This window comes from Euleptes europaea, chromosome 8 (genome assembly GCF_029931775.1).
Source record: "Euleptes europaea isolate rEulEur1 chromosome 8, rEulEur1.hap1, whole genome shotgun sequence".
NCBI lineage: Eukaryota > Metazoa > Chordata > Lepidosauria > Squamata > Sphaerodactylidae > Euleptes > Euleptes europaea.
Genome location: NC_079319.1, coordinates 75,495,440 through 75,520,730, shown reverse-complemented (window position 1 = coordinate 75,520,730; position 25,291 = coordinate 75,495,440). Strand labels below are relative to the sequence as shown.

Here is a 25,291-nt window from a genome sequence, read left to right as displayed (position 1 = left end):
GAAGCCCAGTATGGCATAGATGACGTTATCCCATTTCATCTAACCAATCTCCCTATGAGGTAGGCTACACTGTAAAACAATGTCTTGGCCAAGGCCCACTAGTAAAATCTATGGCTCTATGGGGTTTGAATTCCAATTCAAACACAATAGTCTGTCCAGTGTACTTCACTGTGATTAATGTTTCTTATTTATTAAAATATTTATATCCCACCTTGCCTTGTGAATCAAGGTAGCTTACAACCAACAAAATAAAACCACAAATCTTCCCCCTCCCGAAAAGATATCTGTAACTTATACCTCATTAAAAGCCCTGATAAGTAAGATGGCCTTGTATCACCTCCTCAAGAATTCTAAAGACAACAGCTTCCTCACCTCTTCAAGGAGCCTGTTCTGAGAATTCCAGTTTTTATTACCTAAACAATAATGATTGCATCATTCTTTGGGATCCAAAGTACCAAGATCTCAATCTTAAACACATTCATTCCCATCTACAGCCTTTTGTGTCCTGAAGCTCCTATGTATTTTTCAATTCACTTCAACATAGGGGCAATTCTTCCCAGCTGAAAGGAATGAAAGAACCTTTCTGGCTGGAGAAGTTCTGTGCATGCACATATGAGACCCCTTGTGCTCCCCCAAAGCTTGCCAGATTAGAAAAACCTTCACTAAGCACACGAAAATCAATGGGCTAAAACTACAGTAACTCTGCACAAGATCACACCATTTGTAAATTAACTGCTGCGGAATTTATTTCTTTGCAATTCTTATGGTTGCAGACAAGAGTAAGTGCTCATGTGTTACCAAAGCAATTTTTTCCCTCTGGGTACAGAAAGAAACATTAATACATACATTTAAAAACTAGCTGTCTAAAGTAATAATTAAACACGTTTTCTCTGGTACATTAAAATATGAATTTGTTAATCTGCAACCATTTTAGGCTTCAAATATACGAGTACTTGATAACTCTATTCTGCATTTACAATTTCTTTTAACAGCAACCCTTGTTAGCAGTTTAAATGTTCCATCCACCATATCATAAAAAATAGTTTACACTTTAATGGGAGATATATAAGTAACTGTCCTTATTTTGACCTTAACATTGAAATTATTATTATTATTATTATTATTATTATTATTATTATTGCCATCTAGTCATAGCTGACTTATGGTGCCCCGTAGGATTTTCAAGGCAAGAGACCTTTAGAGGTGGTTTGCCATTGCCTGCTTCCGCATCACGCACCTGGTATTCCTTCGAGGCCCTTATCTGAATATTTGCCAGGGTCGAGGCTGAGAGTGTGTGACTGGCCCAAGGTCATCCAGCAAGTTTCCATGGCAGACCGGGGATTCAAACCTAGATTTCCCATATCCTACCAGTATTTAGAGAATAAATGCTTAAGTGAAGTCACACAATATTGAACTCCTATAATTTTGCTCCACCGCGCCCATGTCCTAGGGAGAACTTAATAGCACCAGGAACAGATTCGCTTTGTATCACTTCCAATCCCGTGTCAAACTCAAACTGCATGGCTTCGGTGAACGAGGAAGCATCAAATGCACTGTGGTAAGCAGAGTTTCTATCTCCACGCATACATTGCTGCGGAAATGCTGAAATCTGTTCCGCTAATTCAACTGCATGCCGAAGTGCTGTAAGACAAAAGGGGGGGGGTTCACCTGTGTTAAAAAAACTTACATAATTTTGCACCTGAGCAAGAACGTAGCACATAGTAGCATATCTATAGTAATTCTGGATGGGTCCTACTTTGGTTAGGTACCTATTTCAATTTTAATATGAAACACACACACAAATTAACTTCCATTTATGTGGCCTCTGATCTGATCAGTCTATCATTCATGCATTTTAAGAGTAATTCCAAACAATGGTCTCCATTATAAGAGCCTGCCATGGCTTTGAGCAATATCTTAAGAGATTAAAGGTTCCAAAGTAACTGCCTACAGAGGAGAGTGCCAAACGTCTTCGGATCAGAGGAAGGTAGGCAATTTGGGATGCATCTCTACAATGTGCCATCCTACCATCTCACAACAGACATAGTTCCTCCTTCCAGTGAGAAGTCATCAGTGACACCAAATCAGGGACTCGAAGCAGTGTAGAAATCCCCACTCACAAGAATCAACAATGTGATATGGCGGCTAAGAAGGCCAATGCAATTCTCGGCTGCATCAATAGGAGTATTGTGTCTAGATCAAGGGAAGTAATACTACCACTGTATTCTGCATTGGTCAGACCTCACTTGGAATACTGTGACCAGTTTTGGGCTCCACAATTTAAGAAGGATGTTGACAAGTTGGAGCGTGTCCTGAGGAGGGCGACCAGAATGGTCAAAGGTATGGAATCCATGACCTATGAGGAGACACTTAGGGAGTTGGGTTTGTTTAGTTTGGAGAAGAGAAGGTTGAGGGGAGACATAATAGCCATGTTTCAATATTTGAAGGGATGTCATGTTGATGAGGGAACTAGCTTGTTCTCTGTTGCTCCAGAGCCTAGGACACAGAGTAATGGATTTAAACTAATAGAAAAGCGATTCCACCTGAACATTAGGAAGAACTTTCTGACGGTGAGGGCTGTTCGATGGTGGAATGTACTGCCTCGGAGGGTGGTGGAGTCCCCATCTTTGGAGGTCTTTAAGCAGAGGCTGGATGGCCATCTGTCAGGAGTGCTTTGATTGTGGGATCCTGCATGGCAGGGGGAGGGTTGGGATCACTGGGGATGCGGGGGGGAGGTAGTTGTTAATTTTCTGCATTGTGCAGGGGGTTGGACTAGATGACCCTGGTGGTCCCTTCCAACTCTATGATTCTATGATTTCACACAAACACACATCCTACTCTCTCTCTCTGGTCCCTTACTGCTTCGCAGAAAAATTCAACTCTTACTTCCTGTCCATGCTTAATTCCTGTGTACTTCATATTCTTGTTTCAGAAACTCTGTTTGTTGCATTTTTACTCAGTGATTCTAAAAATGCAAGTCAAAACCCAGGTTCCCTGCTGTGTTCTGTAAGAGAAAATGCAGCCAAAAGGAGCTTCATAAAGCTTTACTTTGAGGATTAGTAAATTTGTCCTGATTAGTTTGTGGGACATGAACTGGCACGCTTAAGAATTCTCTCATTTTCCAGGCCAGTTTTGAGCAGAGTCAAACTAAAGTTCAGCTCAGTACTCTACCCCTATCACCATCACCACAACTAGCTCCTAACTCCCCCACCTCCAAAATTTACTTAGCAGTAACAGGGAGACTTCTTTTCAAGGCCTTTATCACACTGGAACTTTATTTATGTCATTGTTTTTTAACTTCATTTATACCCCATCTTTCTCCACTGGTTACTCAAAGCAGCCTATAACATTCTCCTCTCCTCTATTTCATCCTCACAGCAACCCTGCAAGGTAGGTTAGCCTGAGACTGTATGACTGGTCCAAGGTCACCCAGCGAACTTCTGTGGCAGAGAACCTGGATCTCCCAGGTCTTCATCTGGAACTCTAACCCATCCAGAATAGGTGACACCTTACATCCTTAAACGGGTGACACCTTAAAGATCTTCTGCCCACCAGTAGCACTTCCATCTTGTCAGGATTAAGTTTTTGGTTTACTAGCCTGCAGCCACTTCAAAACTGCCTTCAGGCCCTGGTTCGACGTTTCTACAGCCTCCCTGAGATCAGCTAGAAGCGCAAGATAGAGCTGAGTCCCATCTGCATATTGGCGACAACCCAGGCCAAATCTCTGGACCTCACCCAGCAGTTTCATGTAGATGTTAAAGAGCATAGATGTTAGCCTAATTGCTCGGTTATGAATAATATAGGGAAATTAGCATTCAATAACCGGCTGTGGGCATAACCTGGGATCGTATAATCAACGTTTACAGGAGTCCAATCCAAGATTCAATAGGAAAGACGAAGGCACAAATAGATTTAGTTTAGAGATTTTTACTTAGTCAATTAATTATGTTCACAAGCATACAAAAGTCATATACACAAGCACATAGAGATCCTAAGAGCAAAAAGGGAGGAGGAAAGTGACGGTCGCCAATGTGGCAGGACGTTATGACGGGCGATACGATACCTGTCCTGACGAGGAGGTGTCCCAAGTTCCGTGGACTAAAACACTGGGGTAGAAGGGCAGAATAGCGGGGGTTCCGGGGGGGTTGAGAGGGGGAGTGGGCTACGCAAAGTCCAACTAGCAGAGTGACGGCAAGAAAGCCAAGGGAAGACCTAAGGTACCCTATGGATCTCGGGGACCCAAGTTATACTATTTTCCAAAGGGGGAGGGTGATGGGATTACCCTTGCGGTTCCCAAACTAAACAAAAGGTGACAAAAGGATGAACTATCGCTGCCGGGGTGGAGAGGTATGATAATTTGGTAAACTATACTATCTCCATTGGTTTGCACAGCCCCGGGGGAATCAGGAATCTCTCGTTGAAGGGCAGTGCTGCTCATACACAGGCTGCACATTGCGATGTCTGGGAAGACATTCCTTTGCATAGCCGGAGGAGTGGTTGTTGTTTGTTTGTCTTAACGTCTTTTAATGCTTAGCTAATTAAGTCAATCAGCTCGGGGGGGGGGGAGCGCTGCCGGTGGTTGCGTGCTGTCAGCTCCCTGCAATATGGCTTCCACTGGAACGGGGGCACTGCGAACGGTGGGCTCCCTCTGGTTCACAGGAGGGTGACCTGGCCTCCGCTCCTTGACTGCCTGCTCGCGGGATGACAAAGCACTGCTCTTCAGGCGGCTCTAGGCTTGCCGCTTGCCCTGGAGAGGTGGGGGCAAGCATTGACTGGGGTTGCCATGACCAGTCCGGGATACAAACAGTCCATATCGTAACATAGAGGACAAGATGGAAACTTGTGGGACCCCACACGCAAAAGGCCAAGGGGCTGAACATCAGTCCCCCAACACCACACTCTGAAACCTATCCTCCAGGCAGGACAAGAACCACCGCAGAATGGTGCCTCCCAATCCCAGTCCAGAAGAATACCATGATCAATGGTATCGAAACTGCTGAGAGGTCCAGGAGAATCAACAGAGTTGTACTTCCTCTGTCCATCCCTTGACACAAGTTATTCACCAGGGTGACCAAGGCTATTTCAGTTCCATAACCAGGCCTGAAACCAGATTGGGAGGGATCTAAACAATCTGCCTCATGCAGGAAGGCTTGGAGTTGTCCAGCCACCAACCATTCAATCACCTTGCTCAAGAATGGAACATCTGAGACTAGTTGATCATTACTAGGATCTCCTGGGTCCAGGGCAGGAGTCTTTAGAAGTGGACATGCCACAGCCTATTTCAAGGGTGTGGGAACTACCTCCTCTCTTAAGGAAGCATTAACTGCCTCTTGACCCCATTCAGCCAGACCCTCCCCCTGGAAGATTTACTTAACCAGGAAGGGCAAGAGTCATACAAGCAGGTGGTAGGCCTCAAACTTCCAAGGATCCTGTCCAGATCATCAGAGTTAGTAAACTGAAAAGTATCGAACATAACTGGACAAGTCGGCACCCTGGAATCATCTGACCCTGTCACAGCTGACGTAGAGTCCAAGACGGAATGGATGAGAGATTTTCTCTGCAAAGTGCTGAGCAAAACAGTTGCAGTGGGCCACTGAGCAGTCCACCATTTTAGACATTAATCGCCATTCCATTCTCCTACCATGTTCTTTAGGGTAGTCTATAAAACACGAATGCCATGTCTTTGCATCATTTTCTCAAGAGAGCCAAGTATTCTGGCTTTAAATGACCTGTATTCACCGCAGCCATGGGAGTAATAATCTAAAAATAAAGTTTGGTGTGTTAGGTTTAGGACTTTTTTTTTCCATTTTCAATGAATGCATATTTTAATATAAGATGTTGAGCAAGTGGTATTTTAATCAGAAATAGCAACATATTGCAATTCATGCACTTTAAGCTACTGCTTTCTTTGCCCAGAAATATTTTCCAAAAATATTACACAGATCAAAATCTTTGATGGTTGTAGTAAATAAACATTGATTAATTCAGTAACAACATTACTAAAACCAACATTGTTATATCAACAAATATTTGAAAGCAAAACAAAACAAAGAGAATCATCTTAAGATTCTAAGCATAAGCAAAACTGTGTGTGAATACCCATGTTCCCCGCACACACACAACTTAGACTTAACATGCAAAAACTGTACTTGTAGTTTCATAAAATACATGAACTGATGGGTAGATATGTTCACCAAGAGCTAAAGCTCAAACTACATATAACAGAGGCAGTTTTGTGTGTCTGAACATGGAGTTTGGGTGATTTTAATAGCAAAACTGGCTTGCAGGTGAGGGGCACTAAATCCACCCCCATACTCACTGCTTACTTCCCTTCTGCCCCCTCTCAAAGTGTTTTTGCCCAGATAAATTCAATTCCAGGGTCAGAACTCAGCCAAAAAAAAAACTGCTGAGAGAGAAGCTTCAGGGACCTGAGGGGTGTGTTGGGTAGGGCATCCTAAGATTCTCATTCCTGCAACTCTTGCTGTTAAAAAAGATCACACAACATAGACACTAAGGTCCCGAGTACACAGTACACTCTGTGCCCCGCCTGCCGCCCATGTGCACCACTAGTCCTGTCTACCAGATGCACACTGGGAATTCTGTGCTTGGAACTGAAATCCTAGGCATACTGGAGAACAATTCAGATTGAGAACATGGCATGCAGGGAGATAGGGTTTAACTCCTCCCCCTCACATGCTGTTTTCCCAACTTGAAAGGGCCCTGGAGAGCTGCCATGGGCCATCCTGGGGAAACTTTCATAGAGCCCATCAGTACACATAAGTTTCCCAAGTGTAGGAACTGATTGGGACTATTCCATATTTAAAAGCATGGAAAATCTATAATCATATCCCATCTGGAGCAGATGTTCCCTTCTTCTGGCAGCCAATACAGATAATGGATAAGTAGGGATTACTTCTAGCACCTGGCTTCCCCTATGGAAGAAATGCCAGTGGTAGGACCAATCCCCAACTATTGTTGTTAGTCTTGGCCATTCCTGCCTTCTGGGCCACTGAACTTTGGCTAATTTAATAATTTAAAGATAGCATCAGGTACTTGCCTTTCTTCAAATACCTGAAGGACTGTCACAGGGAAGAGAGGAAAGAATTGTTCTCTGTTGCTCCAGAATGTAAGATCAGGCCAAAGGGGTTTAAATTACACAATGACCAATTTTGGTTGAACATTAGGTGAACCTGCTTTTCTTTTAACATGCACCAGCTGCAGCCTCTCATTTGTCCTTTCAACTGTTGACTGAGGCAGCTTTATATGATTCCTATTTTACAAACGGCACTGAGAGCAGTCTAACTTCTCAAAAGGAACAGATGACAAAGGAAACCTCTTCCTGAGCTGTTCTGTTTCAGATCGCTGAGAAGGGCTTGCATGACTGAGTGCACGTCCAGCCTGAAACGTTCCTTGCACCTAATAAACCTACATTGGATAGAAAGAAGATGTAGTTTTATATATATATATACATAGAGGATTTTTGGCATGGCGTAGCATTCAGCAATGCGAGTCCCCATATTCAATGTGAAATGGAACCACCAAGGAAACCGGTTTACTTCCTTAACAGCTCTGTTTGAAAACTGGGACATAGGGACTTGCCACAGGGATAACAGAACATATCTGTCTCACCTCACATGTGGTCTACAATGTGTAAACTTTGGTCTACAAAAACAAAGCACAGCTTTCTATCCACTGCACTGCCTGAGCATGCTTCTATTCAAAAAGGTTAGGATGGGCCAGGCTCTGAGCAAGAGTGCACTCCTAGTGGCAATGGACAAAGCCATGGCCCGTGCCACAAAAGTCATAGAATCCAAGGTGGCATCTGTCAGAAAATCTGAGGCCTTTGCTAATGCCTTCAGCAACCCTCCCGTTTTCACTAGAATTGACTGAATAAGCTTTTTTATCTATACCAAGGATGCCCTGGCAAAATTGGAAGCAGTAACTCATGTCTGTACTGCTAAGGCTGCTGCTTCATGTGTCTTTCTACAGGTAAAGTCCGCTTTTCTATCCCAAGGGTCTTTAATCATACCCATGCCATCTTCAGAGACTAGCTGCAAGGACTGTAAGGCCACTATCAGACCATCTACCAATGGTACCTTCAGCAGCTCCATGGCATAAGGAGCTAAGGTATAAAACTTCTTAATGCTGGGAGGGAACTGGCGATTAGCCGCTGGCTTCTCCCATTCAGCAGCAAGTAGCTTTTCAAAGTAAACTGGAAAAGGGACCGTTGCGCTACGATCCATCAACCTAGGAAAATAGTCTTTATGTCCCATGGCCTAGATTGGTTTTTGGGGTCCTCTGCCTGACTGTGCTGTTCAATGAGATCTAAGGCCACTAAAGCCTTAGATAATAGGGATTGATAGTCATCACCAGAAAAAAGTATGGTTTGTTGGTCATCCACGGGTGGCGTCACTTCATCAGAAGATAATTCACCCTCCTCCCTCTCTTCCACATCAGAGCCCTGCATGGAAGGGGGGTAATCTGCTTGCATGGGTTCTCTAGAGGCCTGACTTCCAGGCTTCCTGGCTGCCTTAGTTGGCCAGGGCCCCGACAGTCTCCGTAACTAGACTCCCATCCCCCTGTGGTGTAATTCTGGTCAGAATGACCAGGTTGTATGGGATTTGCTACTGAACCTTGGGAGTCAGCATAGTGTGGCTGGAGCTTGTAGAATCTGCAGGTGATCCCTGCGAGCTCTCCTGACTAAATCATAAAGCTCACTACGGGTGACTGGCCTTGAACCCTCTTCTTCCTGAATGGGGGATGTGGGTACGTTACCAACTGCTGATGGGTGCAATGAAGACCTCAGTGAGCCATCCTGCAGGGTCTGCGCTCCTTCAAGGCTGTCTCTGGCTGATCGGAGCATCGCTTCGGTCGCCTCAGCAAGCGGCGCCATTTTCAAACCTTTTTGACGCGTCTGTCCCAGCCGCTTCTTTTGGGCCGCTCCAGGCCCATCTTCGCCTGCCCACTCTGAAGAACTGAATCGGCAGCTGCCTGAGGGAATAGGGCTATCAGCATTCACCGAGGTGAGCTGCCCATTGCCGTGTTCTCCCTCAGAGAGAAAGCCGTCGTTCTGGCTAAGAACGTTGGCCATTTTGAAAGGCAAAGGGGTTTGAGGTGAGGGAGAAAGGAGGTGAAAATGGCTAGGAATTGGGTTAAATAAGGTAAAGGCTGAGGTAGATACACGCAGGAAAAGCTGAAACTGTAGAAAGAATGGAGTGAAGGGAAGGTGAAATCTTCAATCTAAGGTAAAATCGCTGTGCAGAGCTGCTAGTCAAGTTTGCACTCCCCAGCGAGGCAGGAAGAGAAACTGAGGGGATCGAGTCCCACCTTATTAACAGGAAGCAGAAATTCCTTCCTGCCTCTTTGGGAATGCAGCGAGAATCACCCAAGACTGAAGATGGCCTTACCTCAGAGGAGAACTACTAATAAAATTGTCGCCACTAGGCATTAAGTGTATCACAATTATGGACCACCCATGCCTAGGTTTAACTTTACATACAAAATTCAAATGAAATGTAACACTTAAATTATAGAAACCCACTATTTCTTATGCATGAAAACTTTTTTTTAATTTGTCCTCGAAAGTCATATCGGGGGCAAACATTTTACCATACTTTAAGATCTGGTAGGCCTGCTGATGGGACATAAAATTGCTTTGGGGGACAAATCTGGTTCACAGAGTGTCATACGGCCATCCCCGGCTTAGAGTAAACAAAGCAGGGTTTCATTCACATTTGTTTCAAAAGATACTTCTCCTGGTGCCAACTAAAACAGCCATATTTTAAAAGGAATCCGGATATCAGAACGCACGCAGAGGAAGACAGCAAGCCTGTAGAGACGTTAGTCACTTCTTGGACTTGAAGAATGGCGGCAGCTTCAGCGGGGATTGAATAACGTACTGTGTTATAAATGATCTCCCTCTTCCCCCATTACATTTCCACGAGCAAAATAATCTAATTTTAAACATACACATACACAGAGAGCCTAAAAAAGAAACATCTGAATCTGTACCTTTTTGTTATGACTAGTTGGCTTCTGGCTAATTTCCTTTTAAAAACTCTGGTACAATATGAACGCTCCCACCCAACCCCAAAAGCTATTTCCATAAGCCTGCCTTGCGTTCAGATATGAAGTGTATGCTGTCATTGTTTTGTTAACAAATCAAGAGAAACAGCAGTCATACCAGCTTAATCTCCATCAAAGCAGCTGCTACTGCCCCTTTACAGTCAGTTTCCATGCCAGTTCAGAAAGAGGTAAAGCTGGCTTCAGAGGGTCTTCCTTTTTCCTCCACAGAAAACCTCTAGAGACTGGTCCGAGAACGGTTGTATACATTTACCTTACAGAGGTAATTCCCTTTCTGTGGTCAAAGGTTAGCAGCAGGAATGTGTTTTCATGAAGGGACACACCCTTGTTATTGGAAGAAATGTATTTCCATGTTTTCAAACCCTTGCTCTAAATTAAACAGAATCAAGGTTCTGCCCTCTAAATGGAATGAAGTTCACGAAGAGCAGCCAATTGCTCGCTACAGGAACAATGCCTTAAATTCACATGCAAAGGGTATGTTCCATGACTCTGAGAAATGAAAGTATTGTACCCACCTCCACCCCAAACTGTAAAAAAGCCAGGCTTGTAAATACCTATGCACCTATGGTGAATAAAAGTGCCTTTAAGTGACCAAATAAAGATTTCACAAAGTGAAAAAGCCTTGATATTGCTAAAAATGCCTCTTAGCCTCCCATTGCTCTTTGTCCGAATGTTGTTTGTGCACCACAGAAGGAAAATCAATTCTACATTTCAGCTACTTATAGCTTTATATTTGCATTAAAGACCAATTTGAACATAATCTGATTTGAGGCTCACATGTAGACATTTTGAGACCCTAGGCTGGGCAACCTAGGGCTGTGAGAAAAGGCAGAAGAAGACCCAAATATACAGTTAATAGAAAATGTATATGCAAAGCAAAATCTAACCACAAAGCAATAAATAATGCAAAAATATTCCCTCAGATTACCAACCATAATCTAAATATCAACAGCATTTTCAACCCACACAGTTGGCTCCCCTCAGAAACAATGTGGTTTCTTCATTTTTTACCAATCAAATCCACTAGTCATCCTCTATTTTCCCTGTTGCCTACCTACCCAAAAAACCAAGGCTCTTGTGACTCACTACTAGGAATTATTTTTAACCATAGTCTGTGATCCTGGGTGTTGTCGCACACATTTAGAATTGCACTGACTTTGACAACATTTATTTATTCATTCATTTACTTCATTTATACCCCACTTTTGTCCCCAATGGGGACCCAAAGTAACTATTACAGCATTACAAAATGGAAACACAACTGGACATCGGCTTGCTGCAGCCTCATATTCCATTTGACCTATAGCTGTTTGTAGAGATATTTGTCTGAACACGGCAATACACAAGCACTTACCTTGGCCATTGGGAACAATCCGATTGGCCAGTCCAAACTGATAGGCTTCTTGTGCACTCACAGGCCGACCAGTGAGAATGAGATCAAGCGCTCGTGAAAGACCAATCAGCTTTGGCAGTCTTAAAGTGCCGCCATCTATTAGTGGAACACCTAAAAAGGCAAAGAGGGTTACAGAAAAAGTCCACCAGTGCTTATTACAGAAAGAAAAACAACAATGAAGAAAAACAGCAATTTGAAGAAAAACAACGTTAATGTCACAGAAAAAATATAGATACTTGCATATGGCCAGTGGTACAAGTACAGTGGTGGAGAATGAATAATCCAATTGCTATGTATTTGTCAATCAGTCTCTAAATATGAACACGCATGGGTCCCAGAGACAGACTTTCTTAGACCATGTAAAACAGTGAAAAGGTAGTAATTGTTAAAATTAACTACGTGAATATTGGTGCTGCTTGCTATTATTCAACCAGTAAAGCTGTTTCACACATGATTTTTCCCTGCAAAGACAGAATTTCCATGTAAGAAAGAAAAACAGGCACAAGATAGCACACCACCATAGATGAAGAATGCTCACATCTGTTTTGCTACATGCGCATATGTAAAGCTACAATTAGCTGTGGCTTCCTAACACATCTACATGCATTGAAATGGACACACAAACATTTTTCTACATAGGATTTTGTACACACGTTATCTATACTTTTCCCAACAGCCAGAAGGATATCCATGCATGCAAATAATGTAATATGTAGAGCAGGCCTACATAACATTAACCACAGTGAAGCAGCAGCCATTCCCATCTATACAATGCTACATAATATAACTGTTTCCCTATTAACAAAGTGTTGGGTCACCTACCTGCCCTAGGCCTAACCTGGCACCCACTGGAGATGGGCACAGGAACAGAGTGAAGCACAAGAGCAGGCACTGCTATGCTGCCAGGGACAAAATGGAAGTCGCCTGGCATCCATATTGGGAATAACTCTGAACAGGCTGACAGGGCAAGATCAGGAGTCCTTCCTGACTCCCCTCCAGGTCAATGCCAGGCGCAAATCTCACACAATAGGAAAGATATTACCTCCTTTGCATTTGTGTTCCAGGCTCTCCTTGCAATAGGTATGCCAATCGAGCTGGATTTTGGAAAACAATCAAACTGCTTTCAGACTCCTGGAACCTCCTTCCTCAAGGCCAGAGAGCCAGGTAATCTAATCAACACACCCTCTGTCTTTCCTGGGAACATCTCTCAGAATACCTTTTTCCATCTAAAAATCTATGGCAGATATTTAACTATACTTAATCATAACCACTAGGGTCCTGTTTCACACCTTCTCTCCTCTCCCGTCTTTTCTCACCCAAATGATTAATTTAATCAAGAAGCAATCAGCCTTTGCCAACTCTCAATGACCACCATTGCTGGTGTAGTCACCCTGCTCAAGGGCAGAAATTAGGTATAAATATAGCCACCATTTGAACCTTGCACTTTGTTTTGGACCCAAATGCTGTGCCTCATACCTTGCTATGTGGCTCCTTCCAAGCAAGAGATGCTGGACGTTGATCGCCCCATGCAGCTGCTACCCCAGATGTTGTCCTCCTCTGATACAACTTCCCTCTATCCTTTTTACCTAGAGATCTTGTGTGTGTGTAAGCTTTTACACTGTGTTTTTGTGTGCACTTGTACCCCTTTAAATCCCTTTAATAAAAACACTTTCTTTTGATACGTTTCTTTATTGAAGCTTTTCCATTGATTTGCTCATCCCTTGTATCAATTGGGAACGATTCTGCTTAAAAACCTCTCACAGTGCTCTAAGTCTCCATAGCAAAATTCCCCCACAAAACCAGGAGACCCCATCTAATTCCCTTAACAAAAGGACACACATCTCCAGGCTGAACTTCCATGTGCAAATGACTTCCCAAAGGAGTCAGTGTGTAAACACACACATATATATCTGTGCTGCGTTCACCGTAAACATGTGGTGTATCACTTTTTCCCATTCTGCTGGAGTCCCTTCAAGAGTGAAACTGATGGTGAGCTAACACACTTGAATCCATTCAAAATGGAAACTAACGGAGATGGCGGAAACATACCAAATCGCCTGGAGAACACTCCCAAGACGGCACTTTCTTCCACAACACGTAGGTCAGCCAAGAGGGCCAGCTCGAGCCCACCAGCAACCGCGTAGCCACTAACTGCAGCAATCACAGGCTTGGAAAATCTCATCCGGGAAGGCCCCTGTAACAATTAAAACCATATGCAATTCAATGCAGAACACACGAGAGACTCTTTCACCAGCAGAGGAAGACTTTTTCTGGCATACCTGAGCCATTCCCAGGCGTTTCCTAACTACCCCCCATTAGGATTGTGCAGTTACTCCAACATTCGGCTTCCAATTATGGTCAGATGAGCCATGTGGCTCTGGGAAGCTTATCAGCAGAACATGGAGGCAACGCCTCTCCTATGTTACTCCTGACACTTTATATTCAAAAGTACACTGCCTTTACATGTGGAGATTCCATTTAGTTATGAGTACTTTCAGTTGATAGACCTCTCTACTCTGAATCTGCCTAATCCTTATATGGGGGAAACAAACCAGAAAAGCCCCAATGGCTATTCTCTGCCTTTCTACTTCTATGTGTAATGGAAGTCTACACTCATTTGCACCACATAATTCACATTTATATAAAACACAGGGAACAGTGTGCATAATTTCCAATTTACTGGGACTGGACATATAACTTTTCCATTGGGAAAACAAACCCATTTGGTTTTAATTACTCTCAAAGATGAGAAGATTCCTCCTCTCTCCCATCCCCATTTTTTTTGTCTCGGTAACTTAACTAAAATGTGTTGCTGGTTTCCACAGTGAAATGCAAGGAAGCCATGGAAATGGACTTCAGTTTCACAGAATTGTCAGGATTTCCCTCCAGACTGTTTCCAAGAACATACCATCAGACCAGGACCTTTTGTGACATCTTGTTCGAATTTGATCGAGGCTGGGTTGCAGGCCAGCTCCTTCAAATCATAACCAGCACAGAAATTGCCTCCTACAAACACAAGGAAAAGACCAAAAAAAAAAAAAGTTGATTATGGAACAATTAAAAAAAAGTGTTGTGAGAGATCTGCCTTTTGTTAACCGTCAAGCCTTTAAAGATGCACTCTCAGAGCTGGCTGTTTTCTGTTACTCGGAAGCATGTGTTTCACTTTGCAAGACTAAAAGAAGACTTTTTAAAATGGAAAGTCTACCTAACAGCCGCTGATAGACCTAACAGCTAAATGCAAACTCTCCGTTTACAAGGACGTGGTGCCAGACGCCAAGAATGTGGGGGGAGCCAACTCCGCAGTTCTTTTTGCGAGAGCCAGCGTGGTACAGTGGTTAGAGCGTCAAGAGTAAGATCAGGGAGACTCAAAGCCAAATCCCCATGAAGGGTGACCTTGGGCCAGTCACAGTCTCAGCCAAGCCTACCTCACACAATTGTGAGGATAAAATGGTAATAAGGCACTTTGGGTGTAATAAGGCACTTTGGGTCTCCGCTGAGAAGAAAAATGTGGTATAACTGAAGCAAATAAGTTCTAGGGTGTTTAGTTGGCTACTGTTGGAAACAGATATTAGGGTAGATACGAATTGGTCTGACTCAAAGTTTTCATTTCAACACTCAACCCAATAGGTACATTCATTTAAGCATACTAGCTCAGCAAGTAAACACTACGGGCTGTGGCTCAGTGAGTGGTAGAGCATCTACTTGACATGCAGAAGGTCCCAGGTTCAATCCCCGGCATCTCTAGTAAAAGGGACTGGGCAAGTAGGTGATGTGAAAGACCTCCACCTGAGACCCCGGAGAGCCACTGCCTGTCTGAGTAGGCAATACTGACTTTGATGGACCAAGGGTCTGATTCAGTATAAGGCAGCTTCATGTGTTCATGCGCTACTATGGCACAAATCCCATCCAGGGCTGCTGCAGGTAGCTAAGTCCTAGCAAGCTCCAAATACATTCCAGAGCTGGGTACTGTATGCCCCAAATGTGATGCAACCATTAACATCTTTCAAGAGGTCAAAGGAGTCTCAACAGCTCCTGGACAAGGAGTTTCATCGAGACACCTTCAGAACCAGTTGAAGGACAAGCCCAGAGTTGCTGCAAACAAAGCAGATACTGCTGTCCTTATAATCTGCTGAGACAGTTTTCCTTGTGCACCAACTTTCTCTTCCTCACGGAAGCTGGACTACAAATATTCTGACAGTTTGTTCCCTGGGAACTGGAATGTCTGTGAACATTCAGTTCCATCACAGTAGCTTAGCCAATCAATGGCTGGAACTGCACCACAAGTGTAATAAACCACAAATATCATCAGCATGCTTGTGGACTAGGTATGTACAGAAGGGGAATTCTGCCAGTTCTGGTTTTTACTGTCAGTGCACCAGGCAGCTTAATAATGGGTATAAATTACAGGAGGAAAGTTACCAGCTGGACATTAGGAAAAAAATTTTTTAGATGAGAGTAGTTCAGCAGTGAAATCAGCTGCCTAGGGAGGTGGTGAGCTTCTCCTCACTGGCAGTCTTCAAGCAGAGGCTGGACAAACACTTGTCAGGGATGCTCTAGGCTGATACTGCATTGAGCAGGGGGTTGGACCAGATGGCCTGTATGGCCCCTTCCAACTCTATGATTCTATGAACCCTATGATGATAATGGGAGCCAAGAAACAATGTGGGAAGACAAGAATAAATTTCTCATTGATTTGAACTGACCAGTCATTTCTGTGCTGCATACTTCTACTCTTCTCCCTGATCTCTCTACTTTTTCGTTGATATTTCCATTTTTACTTATTATAGTTAATGTTTTATTCTTATTAGTACTATTAGAAATCATAGAAACAGAGTTGGAAAGGACCTCCAGGGTCATCTAGTCCAACCCCCTGCACAATGCAGAAAATTAACAACTACCTCCCCCCCGCATCCCCAGTGACCCCAACCCTCCCCCTGCCATGCAGGATCCCACAATCAAAGCACTCCTGACAGATGGCCATCCAGCCTCTGCTTAAAGACCTCCAAAGATGGGGACTCCACCACCCTCCGAGGCAGTGCATCCCACCATCGAACAGCCCTCACCGTCAGAAAGTTCTTCCTAATGTTCAGGTGGAATCGCTTTTCTATTAGTTTAAATCCATTACTCTGTGTCCTAGGCTCTGGAGCAACAGAGAACAAGCTAGTTCCCTCATCAACATGACATCCCTTCAAATATTGAAACATGGCTATTATGTCTCTCCTCAACCTTCTCTTCTCCAAACTAAACAAACCCAACTCCCTAAGTGTCTCCTCATAGGTCATGGATTCCATACCTTTGACCATTCTGGTCGCCCTCCTCAGGACACGCTCCAACTTGTCAACATCCTTCTTAAATTCACAACTACCTTCCCCCCATACCCCCAGTGACCCCTGCTCCATGCCCAGAATATGACTAAAAATAAAAAACTTCAGGATCCCTGGCCAATCTGGCCTGGAGGAAAATTGCTTCCTGACCCCAAAGTGGCAATTGGAGTTAACTTGAACATGTAAGAAAGGGCCACAAGAGCCAAAAACTGATGCAATTTTTCCTGCCCTCCCTCTCATGATATGCCTAAGTTCACAGAATCAACATTGCAGACAGATGGTCATCTAGCCTTTGCTAGAAAGCATGTTCCACTGAGGAACCACTCTAACTGACAGAAAGTTCTTCCTAATGTTTAGCCGGAACCTCTTTTGATTTAATTTTAACCTGTTGGTTCTGGTCCGACCTTCTGGAACAACAGAAAACAACTCCGCACCATAGGACAGCCCTTCAAGTACTTGAAGATGATTGTCATAGAATCATAGAGTTGGAAGAGGCTATACAGTAATAAAGATGAATGTGTTACCAGGATTGACCTTTCTTTTTCAAATGCTCCCAATACAAATAGAAGAAAAAATACTGGCTGAATGGCAAAGACAAATTAACAAATTTGTGTGGGCCGGTAAAAAACCAAGGATCAACTTTAAAGTCATGCAAGATGAGAAGAAAAGAGGAGGACTGGCATTGCCAAACATTTAAGTTATATCATCAAGCGACAGGACTATCTTGGATTGTCAATTGGATGAGAGATCCAAATCAAAAAATGTTGAAGACAGAAAAGGGAACATGGGATCATGGTTTCCACTATTATTTATGGAAAGCCAAAAAATCAGAGATCTTTACGGAGAAACACATTATTAAAGACGGATTGATGAAGACCTGGATCAGGAACAAAAACAGATTAAGTCCTCTACCATCTCTAATCATGTCTCCTACAGATACATATTTAAGTAAGAAAGAGAGAAAATGCTCAGATTTTATAAGATATCAGAACATGTTAAATGAACAAGAGGAAATAAAATCTTGGGATGAAATGAAGCGGAGCAAAAAAGTAGATTGGCTGATCTACAGTCAAATGATCATGAAAATACGGCAAGACTGTTATCAACAGACTAAATTAAAAAAGAATACAGAATTTGAAAATCTAATCAGTAAAGAGACAAAACACATCTTGGGAAAAATTTACAAATTATTGCTCAAATTTGAAACGGAACAAGAGCAAGTTAAAGTATGCATGATTAAATGGATGGAAAATTTTAAGAAGGAGATAACAATGCAGCAATGAGAAAGACTATGGACTAGGTCAATTAAATTCACTGCCAGTAAAAATGTGCGAGAAAACTGGTACAAACAATTTTTTAGATGGTACATCACACCAATGGATATTAAAAAGATAGACCAAACATATGATTGCCGCTGCTGGAAATGCAAAGACAAAGATGGAACTTACTTTCATCTGTGGTGGACTTGTAAAAAAGTTAAGAAATTTTGGATACAGATTCATCAAGAAATGCAAAAAAATTTGAAAATCAAATTTCCAATGAATCTGGAAATTATGTTATTGGGCAGTGGTCGGCAAACTCATTAGTCAACAGAGCCAAATATCAACAGTACAACGATTGAGATTTCTTTTGAGAGCCAAATTTCTTAAACTTAAACTATATAGGTAGGTACACTGTTTATTAACTTAATAAACTTTAATTAAAGTTTTAAGTCTTAATTAAACTATAGGTACACTGAATAAAACTTGATATCATACTTAATAATGTGTGTGTGTGCGGGGGGGTCTTTCTCTCCCCCTCCCCAAAAAGGGCTCCTCCCCAAAGACAGCTGCATCTCCTTCTCCCCCCACCCCGCTACTCACCGCTTCCCACCCGGCCCAACGCCTGAGGACCGGCCATCGTCTTCGTTGGAGACTAAGTTAGACGGACTCTATGGAGTGACATTCCCACTGCGTTCTCTCCATGCCCCAAGCTCTACTCTCTCCAGGGATTTCCCAAGCCAGAGTTGGCAACTGCAGCACCTGCGTTGAAGGTTGATTTCCCAGCATTTCTGCTGGGCAGCGTCAGGCGGTGGGGGGGGCCTAGAAGATCCGCCACTCGCTGCTCGCATCCTACGGGCTCAGCAGCGCCACAATTCCTGTGTCTCGGGAAAGACCCACCCCAGCTGGCAAGCCTAGAAAACACCCTCAGACAAGCCGGGGCAGCGGAGAACTCCCGGCTCTTGCTGGGAACCGGCGGCCAGTAACGGGAAGGGCTGGCTTGTGCGGCCCCCGGCTTTCACTTTCGGTTCCTGGCTGCAAAAGGGCCAGGGGGGCAGGCAGGCGGCGGAGCCAGGGGGTGGAGAGACGCCAGGAAAGGCGCCGCACGGAGAAGGTAAGGAGTGGGGCTGGCGGCGGACCCACGCTCGCCTGGGCTCTTCTTCAGTGCTGGGCGGGGGAAACCGCTGGGAGACTGCCCCCGGCCCCCTTCCCTGGACAGGCACGGGAGCTGCTCTGAAGCCGCCGGAAAGAAGTCCGGCTGCAAAGGCAGCGTGCGTCTTCCAGCGTGTGCGTGGGAGTGCGCTTGAAACATGCGCCGGCCCCGCGGATGCCCCCCCGCCTCCCCTCCCCTTCAGTAATAGGGGCGCAGAGGCCCGAGCTGGATGGGGACCTGGGCGCCAGCAAGGAGCTGGAGCGTTGCCACTCTAAACGAGAGTCCCCCCATCCCCCGGGTCGCCTCCCCTCCCCTCCAGCCCCGGCAGCCACCCCCTCTCCCCCCTCACGACCCCTCCGGCGCCGCCCACCCCCTCGTCCCCGTCCCACTCACATAGAAGCTCAGCTGAAGAAGAGCTTCACAGCGCACACCCTACCCTGCTGCGACGTGCAAGGCCAAGCCGGCCTCCCCACAGCAGCCAATGGCGGGCCATGGCGCGGCACACTCGCCTCTCCGATTAGCCACGGGCCAAAGCGAGCGCTCTCCCCCCACCCCCACTCCCTCTTGCGCCCGCTCGGTAGCCGGGAACGGAGGGAATTTCCAGCCCCCCGAGCAAGTTTGGTGGGAGCAGCAGAAGCAGAGCCAAGCGGGCGCCGGATTGGCAGAGCCGCACTCAACGGGTCAAAAAGCCGCATGTGGCTCGTGAGCCGCGGTTTGCTGACCACTGTTATTGGGGATGGCACCAGAGAATCTGGAAAATAATCATAGAGAACTTTTTGGATATCTGACGACTGCAGCAAGGATAGTACTGGCAGCATCATGGAAACAAGAGACTGTTCTGGATTTAGAAAAGTGGCAACAAAAAATGGAAGAATACGCGGTAATGGCCAGATTAACTAACATCTTGAAAGAAAGAATGATTGAAGACTCATTGAAGAAATGGGAATGTTATTTTGAATATGCTAATTGGAAACTGTAGGGAATTTTTTTTAATAGAGAGAAAATAATAGTCACATATCTTGAATAAGTAGTAAATAAAGATAAATATTTGGAGTATAAGCACAGTTAAGTTCAGCAATGTTTAAGTAAATAACAACAGAACAATGTTCATGTAAACTGATAACCTGAAGTAAGCACAAAATGTATGAATGGAAGTGTTTGTATATGTTTGTTCGTTATTTTTGCTTTTGAAAATGTTAATAAAATATCTTTTTTTAAAAAAGATCATCCTGTATCCAGACTCTGTCATTTACTGTATTTGCTACCAGTTCCAATTTAGTATCATCTGCAAATTTAATAAGCATCCCCTCTATTCCTTCACCCAAATCATTCATAAAGATGTTGAAAAATACAGGTCCCAGGACGGATACCTGAGGCACTCCACTTGTCACTCCTCTCCAAGAGGATGAAGAACCATTAACAAGCACTCTTTGGGTGCAATCTGTCAACAGGTTACAGATCCACTTAACAGTAATAGGCTCCAAACCACATTTTACCAACTTGTCAACAAGAACATTATGTGGAACCTTATCAAAAGCCTTATCATCAGCATTCCCCTGATCCAGCAAAGTAGTAACTTTCTCAAAAAAGGAGATACGGCTAATCTGACATGACCTGTTCTTAAGAAACAACCAAAAAAGGAGGGTGGGGGGAAGCTAGACTAAACCTGAAAGTTGAATCCAAACAAAAGGGTTGAGCTGAACAATGCTAAAATAACAACAAATATATAAGTTTTAATACGGTGCACAGTAGTTTAAAACACATCAGCAGATGTATACACATCCTTAGAAGCCTGACATTATATACAATGTGTGAGATGTGAGCCATGTTCTAATATACATGGAATAAATATTTTTACAAGAAGTCACATAATATACATGGAATAAATATTTTTACAAGAAGTCACAAAAAACAAAAGGGCTTTTATATATTTTTCTCTTTGTATTATGAATATGTTAGGATGTGTACTATATTATAATTTTATGTATGACCACTGAGGAAGGCCTATACGAGGCTGAAACATGTCTAGTCCTAGTTTGGTCATTGTATGGATATACATTGTATGTATTATATGTATTTACCTATGTATTCAACTGTGTATGTATTATATGTATTTACCTAGTGGGAATAGTTAGCCTACACTATAGGCCCTGTGTTTTCAACTATACTGTGCACCATATTAAAACTCTTAGTAATCACAGCCATCCTTCCTAAATGCTCTAGGACTGACTGATTATTTGTTCTAAAAGGTTTCCAGTTATAGACATCAAGCTGACGTGTTGGTAGCTACCCAGATCATCCTTTTTCCCCTTCTTGAAGACAGGGACAACATTTGCCCACCTCCAATCTTCTGGCACCTCACCTATTCTCCAAGCATTCTAAAAAATAATGGACAGAGGCTCAGAAATTACATCCGCGAGTTCTTTTAGTACCCTTGAATGCTATTCGTCTGGCCCTGAGGACTTAGTTTCATTTAGAGAAACTAGGTATCTATGTACTACACCTATGTCGATCCTAAGGTGCAACTCCCTTCCCTCATCATGCTGTTTGGGGTGTAATTTGGGTAATGGTGTAAACTGCCTTGTCAATAATTTGATGGAAACAACAGATATTTTAAATGAAAAGTAAATAAACAGCAAAAAAAATACAATTTCTTAACTTTTTTAAAAAATCACATACATACAACCATTTTGTTGTGTGTGTTTTTTTTATCTTAACCACAACCAAGAATGTAACTCAAAGGATTCCTAACAATGATTAAGCCACAATATTGTCTCATCCCTTATCACCAAAACCATGTCTCCTTCCTTCTCTACCACGGAAGCAGCTAATTCAAACCTTCTCTTGTGTGGCAGGGGAATAATTACTTTTGTGTGCTCTGGAAGCAGAAGAAAGAGCGGCTGTTGTTTCACCCACCAGGACAAAAGCATTGGTGCCCATATATTTATTTTACTATCCAGCTCTCCAGTGGTACAGAAATCACTTGCCAACTCCAGCACACGAAAGGCCACAAAGCGGGCCTCAACCAGATACTCATTTAACAGATGGAACCACTGTTCTAGGCTTAAGACCCAACTCTATAATTTTCTCAATCAAATCAGTGTTCTATAAATAACCCTATGTATATACATCCTTGGGAGACAGTGCCTCAAAAATATAAATCTTCCTTGCTTAAATTTTCCACTGTAATCTCTATCCTTTCTGCTTAGCCCTTCAAAAACGCAGTGGCTTCCGATTCAGACTGAATGCTTCTTTTCTATCTCTAAAAAAGAAAATTGTAATTATAATGCTGAACATTACATAAACTGGCATATATCCAACTACGCAATTCCCTGATGGATCAGCCAGCCATACACAGACTAGGGAAATGGCAATTTCTGCCCATTCCCTCCTCCTACTGCAGTCCCAATCTTTACCCGCAATGGTATTCCTAACAGTCTACCGACTGACCCCCACCACGAACAGAACAGCAATGTTGTTGTTTTTTTACTAAAATTTTTATTATTTTTCCAAAATTATTAATCACATAGTTTAACGATGACATAAACAATAAAAAATAAAAACAAATAGGTAACATTGTTAAAAAAATTATATATAATAAAAAATTATTGACTTCCCCTACACTTCCCTTCATCTTGTGATGAATTTGTAACCTCCTTTGCACATGAACAGCAATGGGTTCAATGGACTTCAGATGAAGGGGGGGGAGTGGGGACATCCCACAATTCAAAGTGTGCAGATGGCTAGATACACACCACTCTATACTGGTGGTGCAGGGAGAAGGGAAAACAACCTCTATCCGAAGAAGTGAGCTGTGGCTCACGAAACCTCCTACCCTGCCAGAAAATATTTTTGTTAGTCTTTAAGGTGCTCCTGGACTCTTGCTCTTTTCTATTCGACAAATCATGTTACTTACATGGCTGCATGTAATTTCTGCAGTTGAGCCAACAGTGGCTTCACACGGCAGTCTGAGGAAGTCAAAACAGTGACCGGGGGTGGGTGGGTGGCACAGAAGCCACTTCTACACACATGCCACAGTCACAAGAGAAAAGATCCACATGAGTCTGGGAGGCACACAATTCCTACTGAATGTCTGATAAAAAGTTCTCATACCGTCCCCCAACAAACAGCGCCTTCCTGAGAGGAACTGCGCTGGGCTTAGGAGGCAACACGAAACCTCCGCCCGGCACCAAAAATCTAAAAAAAGGGGGGTTCCCAAGCTGAAACGGCTCAGGAGGCTGCCCTTAGGCCGACACCATAACGCCCCAGGAAAACCTCCCAGTACGCCATGGCTCCTTCGTAAGAAGAAGTTCCCATCCCCACCCACCTTTTCCAGTGAAAAAGGATCAGGCATGTGGGATGTGAAACGATACTGCCCTCAATAGGCCAATAGTGTGACTCAGTACAAAGCCACATCATGTGTTCCTATGTTTATACCAACTGAAACCTCTGCGCCATCTTCAAGGACAATCCCCCACTAATCACAGCAATACAGCTCATGAGTTAACAGAAGCACAGCTTGGGAACGCTGAGGGCCTTTTCATATTGCCTATGAAAACAGTTTTGGATGCTGGTTGCTAATGGATTTTTTTTTTTTTTTTTTTTTTTTTTTAGCATTTCAGACACAACCACTTGTGTCCCGTTTGTAATGCAGGGTTCAGCTGGTTTTTATGAAAACTCGTTTCTCCCATTGTTTCTTTCGGATTCTCCTAAATTGCTGCAGAGTAATTTCTGAAATCTCTTCCGCACTTCTGAAAGTGCCACGGTTCGGCTTTCCTATCCATTTCCCACCCATTCCCTTCCCCTACAGTTTTTTTTTTTTACTTTTTTTCCCCACAGACACCGTTTTTCAATATACTGGTATATCAGCAATTTAAGAACATGAGGTATAAAATTGGTTTCGCAGGAAAGGTGCGCAACGAAGTATAGGAAACTCACCCAAGCCATGAAGCACTGCCACAGTTAGCGAACGATCCTCTTCAAAGGACCTGAAAGCCTGCCACAGCGACTGTGCCGTCTCCTTGTTGACGGCATTCCTGGCTTCTGGCCTGTTAATGCCAATGGTCATTATAGTCCCGCGAATTTCAGTAACCACATTCCTCCACCCTAAAGAAACGACACGCAAAAACAGCAACCCTGATGAATAATTCCATTCTAAAAAGTGTCATCTGCTAATACAGCAAATTCAATTTTAAAGGGTTAACATGTGGTACTGTTAAACTGGTGACATTTTAAAAATATCAATGAAGGTCAAAGCTAATATATCACTTATATCATTTCTAACTGCACGGACTGGCTTCAATTTGACTTCTTTTGATGTGTGCGATTTTAAAAAGGACATTTGCCAGATTTGGAGACAAGCAATACAATCAAGACACAAAAAGAAATTCCTAGGGATTAATAATATTGAACAGCTGCTGGGAGGGAGGGTGGGCCAGGGCACAGCAGTTGGTCACAAATTTGCATGAAAAAGTCATAAATTGAAGTAATTTATATCAAATGGTTCAAGGGGAGGCAGTTACCACCAGAGTAGTGCCTAGTTTTATACAAAGCTCATCAACCTCATACTCTGATGCATTAACCATCTTTGCCTTTATTACACTGGAAGGCAAAGGTACTGATTCCATTTTCATGGAAGAGAAATGGGCATCTCTTAGGCCTATTCTGATATCAAAGCTAGGGTTACCAGCTCCAGGCTGGGAAATACCTGGAGATTTGGGGTGGGTGGGGAGGGACTTCACTGGGATATAGTGCCATAGAGTCCACCTTCCAAAGCGGCCATTTCCTCCAAGGGAACTGATCTCTGTCGCCTGGAAATCAGTTGTAATAGCGGGAGATCTTCAGCCACCACCCTTCAACTCAGAACTCCAGCTACAAGTCTCTGGGCATTTCCGCACAAATGGTTTACAATGTTTCATGCCATCAAAAGCTATGCTGTTGTTGTTTTTTCCCATGTCCACACGGTTTTTCCTCCATTTGGTGTTGGAAATGTTTTCCAAATAGTTTTTCCCCGTGGTTTTTCCAACCACTTTTACTGCGATGTTATGTTTTTTCCATTTCTGAGCCAGCTATCCTCCAG

The 25,291-nt window shown here is 43.5% G+C and overlaps 1 protein-coding gene across 1 annotated transcript; it reads right to left on the bottom strand.

The window, feature by feature from the left end:
• Positions 1-1,410: 1,410 nt before the first annotated feature.
• LOC130482153 (enoyl-CoA hydratase EchA19-like) lies at positions 1,411-25,166 on the bottom strand. The gene is made up of 6 exons (XM_056854968.1): positions 25,088-25,166; positions 24,151-24,318; positions 14,385-14,482; positions 13,526-13,670; positions 11,438-11,587; positions 1,411-1,641 (listed from the first exon to the last, which is right to left on the bottom strand). The coding sequence occupies exons 1-6, from the start codon at positions 25,164-25,166 to the stop codon at positions 1,418-1,420; spliced, it is 864 nt and encodes a 287-aa protein (XP_056710946.1). The 3' UTR covers positions 1,411-1,417.
• Between the last annotated feature and the right edge of the window lie 125 nt (positions 25,167-25,291).